This window comes from Augochlora pura, chromosome 2 (assembly GCF_028453695.1).
Source record: "Augochlora pura isolate Apur16 chromosome 2, APUR_v2.2.1, whole genome shotgun sequence".
In the NCBI taxonomy this organism is placed as follows: Eukaryota; Metazoa; Arthropoda; class Insecta; order Hymenoptera; family Halictidae; genus Augochlora; species Augochlora pura.
This window is the reverse complement of record NC_135773.1, coordinates 229,342-246,963: the sequence shown is the minus strand read 5'-3', so window position 1 is coordinate 246,963 and position 17,622 is coordinate 229,342. Positions and strand designations below refer to the sequence as shown.

The window sequence follows — 17,622 nt, the reverse complement described above, 5'->3', positions numbered from 1 at the left end:
AACACGTACGACGATCGAAGCACAGCAGGAACAACGATGATTCGATCGAGGATCGGTGATCGAGACACGGTACGGCTAAAAGAGGATCAGAAATCCGCCGCGGTTCGGCCACGTCCAAAGTCCGAAGCAAAAAACAATTTAATATAACAACGGCTCCTCCCGAAATGGACCGCGATAACGACGTTATAATACAGCCCCTTAAGAGCCAAATTACTCGGGACAGAAAAAGCGACGGCGGTGCTGCCAGATCCGGGAGTTATTAATGATTTATTCCCGAACGTATCACGCCGCTGCTCCGGTGTCCTCGCGAATTTACGACCTCGTAATAAGCGTAATTTATCACGGCTGTGACAAAGCGAAGAAAAAGCAGGCCGAGGAAAAAAGTGCAACGGCACGGAAGCGAAGAGGAGAAAAGCAAAGCAGCGGACCGACCAGCTGCGGCTTTAATTTATTTACAGCGCGTCGCGTCGCGTCGCTTCGCTTCGCCTCGCTTCGTCTCGCTTTGCGTAGCGCAGCATCGCGTACGTACGCCTTAGTTGTGTCGTTACGACGTTGAATGGCGCGAATACGATCGATTTTGGCAAACAGGAGTAGAAAAATCTGTGTAATTAAATGATTGCGGATTCGTGTTTACGAGGTACTAATCTCGGGACTCGTTCAATAATTGATGGCTAGTGCGGTCGATGAACTTCAAAACAGTTACTTCACTACTGTCGACAGATTTTTATTTTTGCTACTTTACGGGGGGTATCTGTCGCGTAGATGGTCGCGGATCGGTATAAACGCGTCATTGTTCGCCGGCAAATCGATCGCGTTCGTCGAGGTCGGAAGGAACAGATTCCCAAGGAGGAGAAAAATCTGAAGAAATGTCGTCTGAAGGTATGCCGTCGACAAGGCACTGTTAAAGGCCCGTTCGGTTCCCTCGGCCCTCGGCTCTCTGTGAGTAGAGCCGCGGGCACGAGCGCGACGAGAGGTCGCGGCCGCTTCTGCCGGGTTCGCAAACCGGATGTAGCCGTCATGTGAAATTGTTCTCAGGTGTTACGATAAGGAGAGCTCGTTCCCGTCGCCCGAGTACTCGGTCTGGTGCAACACGAATAGCACGCTACGCGGTCCAGGTGACTTGGAGTACGTGATCGCCTGCTGCAAGCACTCCGACTACTGCAATCGCGACCTAAGACCCACTCTGGCAACCCGCGAGGCCGGAGGTGGGCCCTATTCTCGGCTGGCCGATTACCTCGGACGAGGTACAGCTTCCGCGCGCGATCGCGATCGCGATTCTCCCTTCCAAGGTCGACTTCTTCCTGGAAACACGTCGCGTCGCGTCGCGCCGCGTCCCGTCGCTTCGGCCCGACCACGAACAGAGCTTTGCGTTTAAGCCGATCTACACCTGTCGACGAAGCGTCATGGTCATGTCGGATATTGATCGGGTTTCACTGGAATTGGTACATCTTTCCTCGAGTTTGATCGCAAAAGATACACCTCCGTTCCTCGGTGTTGGGACATTGACGCCGTAGCATCCGCAAAATCTTTCGACAGCGCAAACACCTTCCCGAAATCCTTTCATTTATGTACACGATGTAACTCGCGTGGTTTGGACGATCGGTTGGGGTTTTAAAAAGGAAACGTTGCCGTCGATGTGTTACGAATGCTTAAAGTACAGCGAAGGTGCTTGAATGCGCGGTATAGACCGAAAGCTCTGTTCGTTACCTACCGGAAATGTACGTTTATCGGGCAGACCGAAATAATTGGAGGAGACGAAACACCGAAGAATCCAAAGCGAATAGATGCAGCAGTATAAAATCTAGCCGGGGCCGAAGTTCGGTTTCCAATTGGAGCATTACAAGTTCGATATTGTTGCTTCCGAGCAGATTGAAACACCGTTCCCGTTATCGAATCGAAAGCACATCGCGAACGGAAACTCGCGCTTATCTCAACGAAGATACCGGAATTCGTTCAATGTACACACAACTTTCTCTAATAAAGCGAATAGAAAGTAGAACATTGAAAATTGTCGCAGAAAAACCGACCTTGGTATGGCGAACGCGATAAGGATAAGGAGGAAATTGGGGGCTTGTTTCAGATCATCGACTCCCCGATGCTTTTTGTGAATTGTCTGGGCGATCATCTCTGTCGCATATGTTTACTCCATCTTCCGTCCCTTGTGACACCTTGTCATTGTTCGTTCAACTCGCTTACGCCGCGCACCGACACCGACATCGGCCCCGAACAAACATGGAGCACGATGCGGAGAGGGGGAACGGAAAACTGAAAACTGAAAACTGAAAACTGAAATTCGATCATTCTTTCCTGCACCGACCGTTCTACGGGACCGTTGTTCTATCGCGTAACTCGGCTTGGAATCGGCGGTTCCGTTTACGCGTTTCCATCGATTCGTTCGCGATAGATGGATAGAATAAAAATAAGGAATAAAGCGGAGATGCGGACGGAATAGACAGGATCGAGCGTAAACCATCGAAGCAGAATCTATAATGCACAGTCTATGATATTGTGATGTACCTATTTAATTGGACCCGATTCATTCTATATCGTATCATGGTTTATTATATTCTCCTCTTTTCAGAATCGGAAAACATTTTCGTTTTAAATAGAAAGAAGCAGGTGACTGAAATGAAAACGTGCCCAACAGTGTTTAGAAAATAAGAATGCTGCAAAAGAATAATGGCCTTCGACGGAACGGTATCGAGAAAGGTAATCAAATTTCCCAATAAAAATCGAACGCGATTTCCGCCAGCTGTAATCGGGTGTATATCATCGGAACAATTTATCGCAGGACTCGTGGCAAACATGTTTTCCCAGGAACGATGCTCAAATTAATCGCAGCCGCGTCAACTGTACCGTTCCGACGAATCGATTCCGATGTATCGAACAACACGCCCCCCACCTCACTCTCTCCCTCTTCCTCCCTCACCCTTTCCGTCTCCCACCATGCCCTCCAGCGACTCCCTTTTTCACGTTTTCTCTCTCTCTCTCTCTCTAACACTGGTTTCCGACGCAGCGTTCGACGGAGGGTTCATCTCCCTCCCTCTCTTTGGCCGCAGCTAAACGAGAGACACTCCCGCGTATTCTGCAAGCGATATCGGCATTATCAGCCGCGCGTAATATGTAAGTGGCCGCGATTTTTGCGAATCGCGCGTAATACGATGATGTCACGATCTGCCCGCTGGATTCTGTTTCTGTATCATCCGCATCTGTTTACAGGACGGGAGAGGGCTCGGCCGATGATAATATACGCTTTGTAAGCTACTCGCGGATAAGATAATGCCGAATTTATATTCTTACGCCTGGTAATCGCATTCTGCTTCGACTCCGACTCCGACACCGACTCCGACTTCAGGAGACGCTCGATAAAACCGAGAGGCACGACGCTCGAAATTCGAAACTCGAAACGCCGAGAAATAACCGTAACGTGGCCTCTCTGTCACGAATCTCGCACGTATCTTTTTTCTATCATCGTCGAGATATCCAACATCCGGAGCTCTCTATAAAATACTTGGCGGTTACGGAGCCTCCACCACTCTAATCCGTCCGTATCGTCGAAATTGATTTTTATATCAGAAACAAAGCTCCGGCGATGGTACATTTGCCACGGAAATTGATAAATGCACGAGGAATTTCATTTGGCGAGCGCGTCGCTCCTGTTTTCCCATCTGGAATATTCAGGCTCGTGATACTTTCCAAGCAGATTAGAAAGTATGCTCGCGGTGATCCATGATCGCGCTGGAATCGATTTCATTTCGAGTCGTTTCGTCGGACGACTTTCTCGGTGTATGGACCGATATCTCCGTACGAATATTTCCGAAAAGTTAATCATCGATATTTCATTCGGTCTATACCGAAATTTGTTTCGCGTTTGATTCGATATTCGTATTCCGGGCAATTGGGAATTGCTAACGAGCTCTAAGAGCGCTGAAACGTTCGTTACTAGAGACTTGAAAGTAGCGCGAATCGTTCGGATTATATCGTGCAGAAAGAAACTTTGAGGCATATATGTATAAGTATGAAAGTGTAGAGTTTATTAGTTTACTTCGGAACAATCGAATGTTCGCACGAATAACCTACGAAAGGAGTATTCGATAGTACAACGGTTTCGAAATAATAAACTGTCGGAATGGTAACGTTCGCGTCAGAAACACAATGCAGTATCGAGGGACGCGAAATTGAAAAAGCCAAACTCTGACGTAAAAGCGTAGAAACATCTCCGTTTCGCGTCTCGCGTCTCGCGTCTCGCGTCTCGTCGTCCCATAGGTTTCTATCGACTCTTATTACGGAAACGACTCTGTAAAACTGTTCTACCAGAGAAATCGTAGATTCCACGGCTCTGATCTTGATCGCGTGCTGACCTGAATCGAATCGAATCGAATCGCATCGTCCGCGGAACAAAGAAAATTCTTTCGATCGCAACCGTGCGTTTGCTTGAAATCCAATTTCGATATTATCTAAAGCAAGTTGCCGCGCATAAATCTTCTTTCAAGATTCCTTCGCAGTGTCCATTTTTCGGTGCGTATATTTGCGGGAAAATGGAAACGTAACGAAATCCCTATCCGATCGAGCATGTTTTCATTGGTCCGTCGCTGGGATGCATCGTGTTCCATAAGCTGTAATCTGGCGTCTCGAGTCGGGTCGGTTAGGCCCGTGTTCCCGAATCCTGTCCGAATTTTACAGGGCTCGCGATGCCCGTGCAATCATCCAGACATTTTGTCCGTCGATCGGTCCGCTCGCTGTTCGCCACCTAATCGGATTCCTCCTGGGGAATGAAACCGGTGGTTCGTCGCAAATTGCCAGGCGATCTTGGCGCGGACTCCCTCGATCGAAGCCCGGTTCGCGCGAGTCGTCGGGTTTCCCACGGCAAAGCTTTGGTATCCGTTAAACATTCGGCCGCGCGAGGATAACCAATCATCCGAATCGCGTCGATCGACTCCACGAATCCTCGATGGAACAAACGCAGCAGCGAGTAGCGCGGATCCGCTCGGCGGAGCCGTTAACGCTTCGTCCGCTCGAGAAGTCCGTTATTTAACGTGTCAGCTATCGTGACATCGACACCTCGACTTCCGCTGGCTTCGATAGAAAGTTGAACGATTCGGAGAAAGTTGCCGAATTCGGACACCTTTTAGATATTCCGTCATCGAAACGCATTTCGTCGGAGTCTGAGAGTTTTCTCGTTCCAACCGTTTCGGAGTTTCCACGTTGGAAATTCTAGATCAAAGTTGCATCTGACGATGAACAAATAAATGAGAACTGTACAACTTCTCTAGAATCGTTCTTGAAAAATATTTGTCGATGATCGGTGATCGCGACGCGAACTGTCGTTTCTTTCGAAATTAAGTCCAGAATCGTCTCGAAGCTATCGACATCCGACACCGGACACTCGACACTCGACACTCGACACTCGAGACCTCGGTTCTTCGATACTCCATTACCACCTTTTCGTGTAGCCACTACGCTTGTTCCATCGAGTATACATATACGGCTTGTGGACGGTGGAGAAGTAGCGAAACAACGTTATCGCAAACGGTGCTGTCCCAAACTCTGAGGAGTGTCCAAGTTTTGAGCCGATCACGGTTCGATTTATGCCGAACGGCCCAACGACCGGAGAAACTGAACAGAGCTTCCTCGAACCGTAAGGCTAGTCGCGCGTTTTCCATAATCCACGAGGCAGTTCCCGGGTGGAATGGTGTCAACGAACGCGATAATTGGGGCATAAGGGGTTAAATGGGAACGAATAGGCCGCCGGTCGGTAACCGGGGTCGTAAACGGCCCGGTAATAGGCCTGCTGGTAGTAAAGCGTCGAGACTCGAGCAAACGACGGCGGACGCGATACCATGGAAAAGAAGGTAGATCGCGAGTTCCCTCGACCGAGAGAGATGGTCTCTGGAAACCCTAAGAAGCGGCGCTCGTCGCAGCCTCGTTAAATTTCGCTATTTCGCCATTTCGATACGAGTCCGGTCGTGCGACCCGAACATTCCAAAAGGTGTCCCGGGCACCGGCACCGGCACCGGGAACTAAACAATCTCTCGTCAACCTTCCTCTGTGTGATTTCTCCCCGAGAACGCTGTAACCCCGATTAACAGCATCCGCGTGATATCTCGAGAAAAGAGGATCGCCAGGTTATGTCAGGTAAGTCGGCGGCCCGTCGTCGATCGCGCAAACGAGCGTTGGATCCGCAGGATGACTCACGGGGGTTCTTGCATCACCGTATGTATGTACGTGTACACTAACCGGATTGGAAAAAGAAAACCGTTCAGCTTTAACGATATCGACGGAGAAGGTGGTGAATCATCGAGACGCTGTGTCGTACGTTTACGTTCGCACTCGAATTGTGCTTTAATTCGATGCGACCATGTTTGTCGTTCGACTTTTGTTTTGCGGCGGTGTGGACATGGACGTGCGAATGAAAGATGCGCGCGAAAGTACGTACGACCGATGGAGCCTCGGTCGTTGCTGACTCATCTTTCAAAGGAGTCGTGGTTCCCTCGACTAAAAGTTCCCGCTCGATGCTCCAACTGCAAGCTGCACGCCTCTAATCGAACCCGCGAACGCCGCACTCTGGCTCTGGCTCTGGCTCTGGCTCTGGCTGGGTTCCAATGGGTCCCACCGAGTCCCATATCGAGTCTCAGCGGAGCTCGTGCTCGCGCTCACGCTCGCGCATGCTTTTACTTGGCTTGAATTTTTGCTTGGGTTTCGCTCGGCTTGGTTTTGGGAATGACTTTTCGTTCGGCACGTCCCGTTAAAGAGGTTTCCGCGTGTCGCTCGTTCTGGAAGCTTGGCTGCTCCTCCCTTTGATCTCCTCTGTGAAATTGGCTTCGCTGCTTCTCCTTCTTTCGCTCGAGGGGACGCAGCCTCGATTCGGCCCGCCGGAATTCTGCAAGCTCCGATCGAACGCACCCAGGCAAACGGCAAACGGCAAACGAAGGAAACGGAAAATCCGTGCGGACACACGGCCGCGCCAGTGAAAGTTTCGCGAGAGAGAAACTTTACTTTCGAATTTGCTATTTACCCCGGATCCCGCTGCCGCGACAGAAACGAAAACACCAACCGATTGTTCCCGGCAATCGGTTCTGCGCTCGGTAATAGTTGCGGTAGTTTGAAATCCGGCGAGAAATATTCTCGAACATCGCACGTCGTCAAAGTCGCGGAGCTTGCCCCGATTTCGGTGGACGGAACGCGAAGACGAGTTCCCCGAGAGCGGTTTCACGCATGCGAGCTCTTTCTCCGCGCGGAGCACAGCCTAATCGAAGATTTGTTGCGAAAAGTGTCCTCGGGTGGCAATGACGCGACGTGGGTCACTTGGAAAATGGCGCTATCGATAGCGGTGCCGATCTGCGCGATCTGCGTGATCGTCATGATCATTTATCACATACACATGACCAAGAGGAGGCCGCCCGGACATTTCCCAGACGATTCGATGGAGGCGCCGGATCGACCCATTCTGGGCGCTGTCACCATCAGGGACATGCTGGAGATGACGACCAGCGGCAGTGGTTCGGGTAAGACGAAAGAAAGTTTTCCTGATCCGAGTTTATTCGAGACGGATCGTCGTCGATCTCGCGGCAACAACGGGATCTTCGCGAAGCGATATACCATTTAGTCCCATCCGAGAATAGAGAATACATATTCGGACGTTTCTCAGCTCCCTTTTTAGCTCCCTGTTTCTGCAGGTTCTTTCGCGCGGAAGGATAAGAAAGCTGTCGTCGCATCGTTTCAGCGAAAGAACTTGTAAACGCGATCGAGTCACGATAAATTCAAAGTTACTCGGCGTCTCGTTCCGTTCCGTTTCGTTGCGTTGCGTTGCGTTGCGTTGCGTTGCGTTGCGTTGCGTTGCAACAGCCGTAATCGAAGAGCGTTAGTTTTACGCAGACGAGTCATCTTCAATCATACTGAAATTCGTGTTCTTCAATGCCCATCCTCTCCCAAGTAGGTCTGCCGCTTCTGGTACAGCGGAGTATAGCCCGCCAGATCCAGCTCGTGGAGACGATCGGAAAGGGTCGCTTCGGCGAGGTCTGGCGTGGTCGTTGGAGGGGCGAGAACGTCGCTGTCAAGATCTTCAGCTCGCGGGAGGAGAGGTCCTGGTTCAGAGAGGCTGAGATTTACCAGACGGTGATGCTGAGGCACGACAACATCCTCGGGTTCATCGCTGCCGATAATAAAGGTAACTCGACCGTGACCTACCGAACACGGTTGGCGGAGGCTGCGCCAACGTAGCTTCCAGCGAATCGCGTTCGCTCGGTAGACGCCGATCGCTGCGCGTTCCCCGCGACGCTGCTCGCGTCGTCCAACCCCGTTTCCGCGAATGCGGACAGGGGCGCGGGGGGTGGCTCGCGGAACTGTCGCGAGCATCGGCTACCTCCGACGACCCTGGCCACGATCGATCGGACATCGGCAATACCTGTCCGTCGTCTTTCCGTTTTCAGATAACGGCACGTGGACGCAGCTATGGCTGATCACGGACTATCACGAGAAGGGCTCGTTGTTCGATTATCTGAACAGATCGACCGTGGACACGAACGGCATGATCAGGATGGCGTTGTCGATCGCCACCGGGCTGGCGCATCTTCACATGGAGATCGTCGGCACGCAAGGGAAGCCGGCGATCGCGCACCGAGATCTCAAGTCGAAGAACATCCTCGTCAAAACGAATGGTACATGCGCGATCGGCGATCTCGGGTTGGCCGTCAGGCACGACGTAATTACGGACACCGTCGACATCCAGCTCAATAATCGGGTCGGCACTAAACGGTACATGGCACCCGAGGTAATTGCAAAGTCAAAGCGATCGTTTTATGTTTTATACGCGCGACCGCTCCGCATCGTACCTCGACGCATCGTTCTTTTCGTAAGATTAGCCCGGCATCGTCCACGAATCGGTTTCTAGAGCTTGTAGAATCGTCGAGCAAAAATCCGGACAATTTGATCGTGGTTTTGGCGTCGAAGCGTATGCGAACAGTCGCTACACTTGGCCACAGAATGCTCGATATGCTCGAGATTTTCTAGATGTTGGGCGTTTGCGTCGGACCGTATTTCTCAAACTAAGAGAGAGAGAGAGAGAGAGAGAGGGCGAGCGAGACGGTGGTTGAGAATCGTTGGTTCTGCTTTCAGGTTCTCGAAGAGACGATAAACATGAACCACTTTGATTCCTTCAAGAGGGCTGACGTATACGCTCTCGGGCTGATCCTCTGGGAGATCGCCAGGCGATGCAACGTCGGCGGGATTCACGACGAATATCAGTTACCGTTTTACGACTTGGTGCCTTCTGATCCGACGATCGAGGAGATGCGTAAAGTCGTCTGCGCCGACCGGCAAAGGCCGTCGATACCGAACCGGTGGCAGTCGATCGAGGTACGTATGGAAACTATCCTCTTGCTTTTTGCTGATCAATTGCTAACGATCGTCTGTCTTTCGACAATTATTCGTACTCTTTGATTCTTTAGCCATCGTTACGATCTGTTTACTACGAACATTTTTTCAAATTAGACCAAACGTGTAGAATCTTTCAGAGATATTGAAAGAGCTGGATCATTGGACAACGTGCGAAATTAATTTTCCAAAGATGGCGGTTGAATAAAATGGCTATGAAAAATATAAAAAAAGACGCGTGAAATGTTTCCAATATTTCTGAGGGTTCCGTTTCGTTTGTCCAGCATCTCTCCGATTACTTCGAATCGTTCATTTTCTAGGAAGCATTCTGACGAAAGATTTTCCGTTGAATCGTTGCAGGCACTGCAGGTGATGTCGAAGGTAATGAAGGAGTGCTGGTATCACAACGCGGCAGCTAGATTAACCGCGCTTAGGATTAAGAAGTCCCTCGGAAACTACGGCGCGACGGAGGACCTGAAGTAAATTGGAATCGGCAAGGACAGAAACGATCGTAAACCGCTCGTCGTCGACCGTCGAAACGAGGGGCGAGGACGGTAGTGCTTCAGAACACGAATGGACACTCGTACCGTAACGCTTATTGCAATAAAACGATTTATGTGCCGTGTTACCACGCGCGCGCGCGATAGAGAGACAGAGAGAAAGCGAATGCGAGAGAGAGAGAGAGAGAGATAATGCGAATGCGAGAGAAACGGAGAGAGAGAGAAAGCGAATGCGAGAGAGAGAGAGAGAGAGAGAGAGAGAGAGAGAGAGAGAGAGAGGATAGACAGATAAATGTAGAAAGAGGAAAGTAAAGGATGCTGAACGGATCCCGAGAATTTTATAGAGATGCAGAGAGCCTAACGAAGAAAGACTGTTCGAGAAATCGAGACGACGTTCCTTTAAATCGCGTTGACTTCGTCGGGTCCTACCCCACAACCTCCGAGTATCAGCCTGTCCAAAATACCGGAAATTACTACAAGAGAGGTCGTTTGGTCAGGATGAACTCGGGGCAAACTTTTTTCGTTCCAAAAGTTCAGAATGTTCGGTAAAAGACTAGATTGGCGGATTTTAGAACGACATCTCCAACGATTGTTGCCGGTACTGTGTAAAATAAACGACAAGGATCGATTGGAGCAGTCTCCGAAGATCAAACCATCCGGTCCCGTCGATCGATCGGTTGGAATACCCGCGCAGAAAACGCGTTCGGTTGATCGAATACGATCGACATTCGGTCACGCGTCACACTTACCGCTGTATATTTATTGAATAGCAAAGGATAAGGATAACAAAGTATATAAATTTATTATATAACGACGTTTATTGAGTAATATTAACGATAAATTTGTACATTGATATATACACACGTATCATTACGTCTATTCGTTGTCGGGCGTATGGGCTCAATTAACCGAACCGCGCTTCGTTCGCGAGAGATTTCATTCCAATTATGATTGATCGCGCACCGATCAGTAACGGTGCGGAATAGCGGCACCGGATGGCTCGCGACCCACCATTTGGTCCCTCCGTCGAACGATTCTTTTTCTTTGCCGAGAATACACGGCCTCCGACGTCAGGATAACCACAATATATTCTCTTCTCTTTGTTGTTCCGTTTCACGTGTTCGTTTTTTGGTGACTTTTACAAACAAGCGAAACTCTCGTTGCTTTACCGGTGCACGCAGAGACTCGATCGTTTTCTTTTCGGGAGTATATACCGTACGCGTACGTACCGTGTTACCATAGAAATGCATATCTTTGTTTCTCGTTTCTACGATTGCAAGGTCGCGGTTCCGGCGATCATGTAACGCATACAGGGTAGATAGGAAATCAGAGGAAACGGGCAGCAATCGTAGTAGTCGAAAATACGAAGCGCGGCTTCGTTTGAACGATACAATTGCGTATCTTTAGACTCGCCTTCTTCGCGTAATCGAACGTTGCTTTCCGATCTGGAAACATAATATTCACGCGTAAGGTAGAACTTCGATTATCCGAATTGCTCGGACCACCATTTCGATTCTCACCAATTTATTTTATAAATTACGGTATACGCCGACATATCGACCAAGAGTTTCGATCTTCTAAACTGCCAACAATTTGTAATACATTTTTCTTCGACCGACGAATGAGATTAAGTTATTCGGTCGACCGAGATCGACCTGCCGTCGTAATTGTAGCTTTTAAAATAAGGTAGATCAGCTTTTTCATTACGTCAATACTCGAGAAAATTGTTTAAAAACGATTGTACATTTTCACGTTGAAGAAAAATCGTAACGATACGATAACAAGAGATTGAACGCGTTTATCGAGAAATATGAAATTTTTTATATCTTAGTTTTTGAAACATATTTTTTCCTTGTGTTTTCTACATTCGATCGTTTACGAGGAATGCGCGTCGTCGTTAGGGAACAAGTAGGTACAAATACCTACTAAAGAGATATTTTATCAAGTTTTATACGCAAGTTTCGCTCGACAGTTTTCGTAAACGGATCAAGAGGAGACTTGGGCAACTAGCATAGATAAAAAGCGACAGCTATCGATAGCGCTGAGAACAACGGTATAGTCTAATGAAACAAAGAAAATACGAATAGAGTTATGGTAACGGGCCAAAGACAAACAATTTCCAAAAAAGCTCGAAAATCTTTCGAATAATCGGGGTTCTACCGTACCATTTTCCCGGCCATCGATACTCCGCACACACGATTTCCACGACAACGAAGTTTCTCCGCAACTTCCAGGCTTCATTTCTCGTTCGTATCCTTTTTATAATGTACGTATTCTTAGTCTGTAGACATGCCCAGATATTTTGCTCAAAACAAACTATTTTTGCGTATGCCACTGTACGCGTGTTTACCGAACGCGGTGCATCGCTATACGCGGGACTGTCGATACGTGTTTCCTTTGTAACACAGGAAGGCTGAAATTGAAGGGTGCTAAGCTCAAGGATGATTGTATACAGTTTTGCGCGTGCGAGAGAAAGAACTTGTGAGAAACGGAGCACGAGATGGAAAGAATGAAAAGAGAGAAAGGGAGAGAGAGAGAGAGTGAGAGTGAGTGCAAGACAGACTGAACTAAGAAAGCAAGCGAGACGAAACGAAGGAAGGAGATTGAAAAAATAATGAGCTGATAAAAAGAAAGAAACATTGGAGAAACTATATTTTCGGGAATTTTTTTCGCGGAGGATAGAGAAAAAGGAAAGATTCGGAAACAGGAAGATATACGACGCTAGAATGTCGAGATTTCAATTGTAAACGCGTGCCTCGAGTCGAAATGACCTTGACCTTTGCTATATTTTTCCACGGAGCGACTTTTCAAACGTCTCCCATGGAATTCGCGAGGTGAATGGTCTCGAGCGTTTTTCACAGCGATGGGACCGTGTTTTCCCTTCGACAAAGGATAACACGAAGGACGCGACAACTCGCGGTGTTCGATTCTAGTTAACGAATATTTATTTATTTCTTATAAATTATTATGTACATTATAAGTTAAGTAAATTATTCGTCTCTGTTCGTTTGGAACAGCAACTGGCGCAAGCGTTGCCGTTTCAAGACAAGTATTATGTAATTCGTATTCTTTAGTCAATCCCTTGCCTCCAGAACATTGGTTTTAACAAATATCTCCAATCTTTGTTACCGGTTGAGAATATTATTTTGTTGCGCCAACAGAAAATATTCGAGATAATCGAGTCGGCATAATATATTTAATAAAATCGTGTAACAAATTGGCGCGTAAAGCAAATCAAGACTACTCTATGATTCCATTATAAAAGTGTTGTAAAAATAACGAGGCAAGTGGTTAACGACAGGATCCTGCGGAAAGGAAAGCAGCTTCGTACTGACTCGTTTTGGAGCTGCGCTCACACTTTTACCGAGGTGACGAAGTTATTGGCAGCGAACGCGTTTATTTTGTAGATTAAGACCGTATTTCGACGAACACTGTGTCTTTTAACGCGGCGGCAACACGATTCGGTCCCATCGCCGACGATGAGGCACGCGCGACGGTGATGACGAAAAGCAATCGCGGTGACGGAGTGTCGCGCGCATTTAGCGAGCCTCGAATGAGAAGAGTATGCGAGAACTCGTATGGTATGTCTCTCTGCGAAGCTCGACCGTGTCCTTGGGACCGTCGGCGGGCTCCTCGCTCGCCGCGGTCCCCGACGTAATCGGTAACGTTACAATAAGCGATTTACTTGCTCGACGAGGTTACAAATTGATCGCGAGATGTTAGACAGGCCGGGGTAGTAGACTTCGAGGAACCGAAGCCTGACCGAGAAAGAGCAAAAGGAACAAAAAGAAAGCGGTAAGAAGAGAAGAGAAAAGAGAAAGAAATCTTTGTCATCCAATAGTCAACGTAAAAGTCTGCGAACATACAATTATTACTATATAAAGGGACGGAGGATCCTTCGAACCATATAATTGTATTTTTATATTGTTTTTTACCAACCGACGTCCAACGGGCGTCTCTACTGATTTTTCTCTTCCGTTTTCTAAATGCTCGAAACAATTCGAAACCCAGCTGGCCGCGATCAACCCTCGATCAACCCTTTCGCTGCCGACACCCGCGTCTACCTATCGCGATCGAACCGATAATAATGTCAAGTTTACGGGAAGAGAATTGTGCTGTTCGGTCGGGAAACGACCTTCTTTTCTCCCCGTTTGCTCAACGAGTGCAGGTAAACGGGAAGACTCCCGTTCTCTGCAATCGTTTCGTTACGGTAGAGCGTTCAACTAAAAAGATCCGGGTAGACGCAAGAAGCTAGTAGCGACCCCGCAAAGGGGACAAAGTCGATCGATAAGCGATAAGTGATGAGCGAGGAGTCGCGTCCGTTGCGAATGGCACGAGCGTCTTCCCACGGACAATGTTCGTTTCCACGACGCGAGCGGTGTCGGCGGCGACCGGGTTCGAAGCGGTGCGAAACAGCGGTTGCACGCAAGAGATCGAGATTGCACCGAAACTCGTCTCCAATACGAGAGGGATCGCGGATCGATCGATCGATCCTTCGCCCTCGGCGTTTCCCCGATAAGAGATTTTCGAAGCGAAGCGAAGCGAGCGCGAGTCTCGCGCGCGCCACCGACCGTTCGCGTGCACGTTCCCGTCGCGAGATATATCGCAGGTTCTGCAACCCACCAAAAGACTGAGCAATCTAATGTTCGACTAGTAGGTAAATAATCGAAAGTTAAATAGTTGGCCCGCGGTCTGTACGATCGCGGCCGTTCTTTTTAATGGATCATCGTCCCGGCGAGCGCGGCGTGGCTCGTCCGCCGTCGGTGGTTTTTCTCGTACATTCCTATTACGATGTAGGTTAATTTTACGATACGTACATACGATATAGTTAACGCCGTCGATGAGGTTTCACGGACGGCTCGCTCGGCAGAGATGCCGAGAACACGGCTGCCCTCGAGCGAACCTGCGAGTTTCGAAAAACGATAGCAAACGTCGCGCTCGTTTTCATCTCTCCGTCGTCTACGTCGTGCAGCGGGTATCGTTGGTATTGTTACGATTCCTCCAAAGGATTGTAACGCGGCGCCTATCGTGAAACACCATCGGCGACCATGTCCCGCAGGTATTTCCATATTACTAGTACAATTTTGTGCCAATAACAGATCGAATGTTAACTAAAGCGAGAGACCACTAATGATAATATACAGAGTATTTCTCACAAGCATACACGTACACGTTCACGTATTAACAATCGTCCGGGAGGAAAATATCTTTCGAGACCGTCCGACGCGACGGCTAGAATCCTGAATCCCGAATCTCGAATCTTGTATCGCGAATAGTCTCGAATCATTCGTGTACGAAAACCGTATGTCGTAGAAATGCGCAGGCACTTGAATTTCATTGAAAATTTCGACATCCTTTGGTGCGTCAGCCGGCTGAAACAAACTAGAACGTATACATTGTTCAAATTGAACAGAGAATTGTTCTATTTGTAATTTGACAAATTATACAGCAACCGGATATAGTTCGAGTAAACGAAGAAGCTTTGGGATGGTCGAAGCCACCCTGAGATTGACTACAGAATCGAGTAGCAAATGTGACTATAAGCGATATAATATAACAGCGACCACAGCGTTCGAGTGCCTGCGCCCCTATATACATATATATGTATAGAGGGAGAGAGAGAGAGAGAGAGAGAGAGAACGCGACGTAACCGAGACACCGGGGCCAATCCACGCGCAGACCCGAAAGATATTTGACTTCCTGGCGACCGACTATCCATATCTCTTATCGCCGTCAGATTTCCAGGCGCGTCAGACGTCACGCGCGTCACTCGTTTCCCCGTGGTCGGTGGCGTCGATCGGTCGAGGTCGAAGGATCGCACCAAACCGTCACCTAGGTTTCGAAGCACAGAACAGTCTGACTCATATCCGACAAACGACAAACTGCCAAATAATATATTTCATCCCTCTGTAACTCTTCTTCGCTCCTTTACGGTGTAAGTACCCCACCCACCCCCACCCTCGATTCCCTATTTGTACAAAAAACAAACAAACAAATAAACAAACAAACAAACAAAAAAAAAGAGGTGTAAGAGGAAGAACGGCGCGTAACAACGATGAAACGCGCGGATACGAGGCGCTTGTATACCTGCGTCGCGTGTTAGATTGCGAGAAACCTGTACCTTTCGAGGCGGCGCGACGCCTCGCGTCGTCTGCTTTTAGTTTAGAGAGACCGAACGAGAAGAGAAAAGAGGAAAGAGGAAGGAAGGAACGAGGGGAGGCGCGCGTTCGAATTTTTCGGAAGAAATTGGAACGCGTGGCCTCGTAACGTCGGGCAGCAGGGGGCTGGATCGTCTCGACGAGCGATCGACGCGACGCCACGCGACGCGCCGTTTCAATGCTCGATTCCTCCAACGATTCGAGGAAAGCGCCGCGAGTGCTTTCGAAAAGGAAGCAATCGCAAGGAGAGAGATTCTCGAAAAGAGCAGTCGCGATTCGAAGAAGGATGTTTGAAACGTCGGTCGCGAGTCAAAGTTTTTGGCCGAAACCACTCAAAATTGAACCTCTGCACAGTCAAACGATAATCGAACGTCTCGAAAGCGTGATTTCAGGAATCGACGCGCGAACGACACATTTTAGAATGTTACCTGTAATTTTGAAGAGTTTAGCTAACCGCGGTCGAGCCGATTCAGCCGTTCCCCGATGGCTTTTAGAATTACGTACGTTGTGCACCGACATTGCGCGCATTAGTCAGCGACCGCTAAATATCGTATCGGCGAATTCGCGTTCTTTTCGAAGATTCTATTCTTTTTACGAGGAATTGGCGCGCGTCTTGCGAACGCGAATTTCTTCTCCGGCTTTCCTTTCCGATTCGTCGACGCGCTCTCGCTACCGAACACGGGGCGCGCGAGTCGAACGAACAAAGTCGCGCGAGTGTAAATAATTGCACGAATTTGCGAAATCGGCGAATAAATTGAGCATTTTTCAAACCGTTGCGTTGCTCCGTTTATTTCTATTTATTCCATCGAACGACGTGGTTTCGCTGGGAGTCGTCCGGTGATTCCAAACTTTTGGCTGACGGTGTATTTTCTGTTTTCTCTCTTACATCTATCTTCTATTTTGTATTTTGCGATAAAAAAACAAGAGACATACATTCTTTTGAATAAAATTATAGGCTACCCGCGTTTCATTTCGCATCCATTCGTTTCAATTTGCGCTTGTCACCAATTGTAAACGCGCGCGTACGCGTAACCGAGAGTCGATCGATGCGAAACGCGCAACAACTTTTCTTCGCTCGCTGCTGGCCATTGTTTGAAATCACTCTGTAATCTAAAGAAACTCATTGATTTTCTCAACGACTTGAAAATGTTAGCAATCGTTACTAGAATTACGACTCAAGGAAAACACATTGTATGTGGTAATTTGAATAAATCTCAACAACTGGTTCTAAATTTTTAATTCGAAGTACACGTGCCACTGGTATCGAACGTTGCGACAACAACGCAGATCCGCCGAACAATCCTTCGCTCGAACTTTTCTTTGATCGCCTGTTCGATTTTGCTCCCTTTCCCAACGTTTCCCCCGAGCGAGAAAGAGAGACAGAATCCCTTTTGTCTCTTTCATCCTTCTTTCCACTAGCACGGTGTATCGCGTGTATCCTGTACATAACGGTGTAAATGTTTATCGAGAATTAGGACGAACGCTTGCAATTATCGTATAAATGGATGGGGAATCGGTGTGCACGGTGGCGTTCCTTTTTCTAGTTTCGTGTCACGTATATTTGTAACCGGAATCGTGTCCAATACTTCGCC

At 48.5% G+C, this 17,622-nt stretch overlaps 1 protein-coding gene across 4 annotated transcripts in view; it reads left to right on the top strand.

Annotated features, from left to right (window-relative positions):
- Babo (TGF-beta receptor type-1 babo) overlaps positions 1 to 17,269 on the top strand; it is a 38,097-nt gene extending 20,828 nt beyond the window's left edge. Inside the window, exons 3-8 of one of the 4 annotated variants that reach the window (XM_078196169.1) lie at positions 1,036 to 1,205; positions 7,272 to 7,505; positions 7,934 to 8,167; positions 8,430 to 8,770; positions 9,115 to 9,354; positions 9,733 to 17,269. In XM_078196169.1, coding sequence (XP_078052295.1) covers positions 1,036 to 1,205; positions 7,272 to 7,505; positions 7,934 to 8,167; positions 8,430 to 8,770; positions 9,115 to 9,354; positions 9,733 to 9,855 — 1,342 coding nt within the window. In that variant the 3' untranslated portion in view covers positions 9,856 to 17,269. Of the gene's footprint in view, positions 1 to 1,035; positions 1,245 to 7,271; positions 7,506 to 7,933; positions 8,168 to 8,429; positions 8,771 to 9,114; positions 9,355 to 9,732 lie in introns of all 4 variants that reach the window. The other 3 variants (XM_078196168.1, XM_078196167.1, XM_078196170.1) reach the window with 3 other exon arrangements.
- Positions 17,270 to 17,622: the final 353 nt, after the last annotated feature.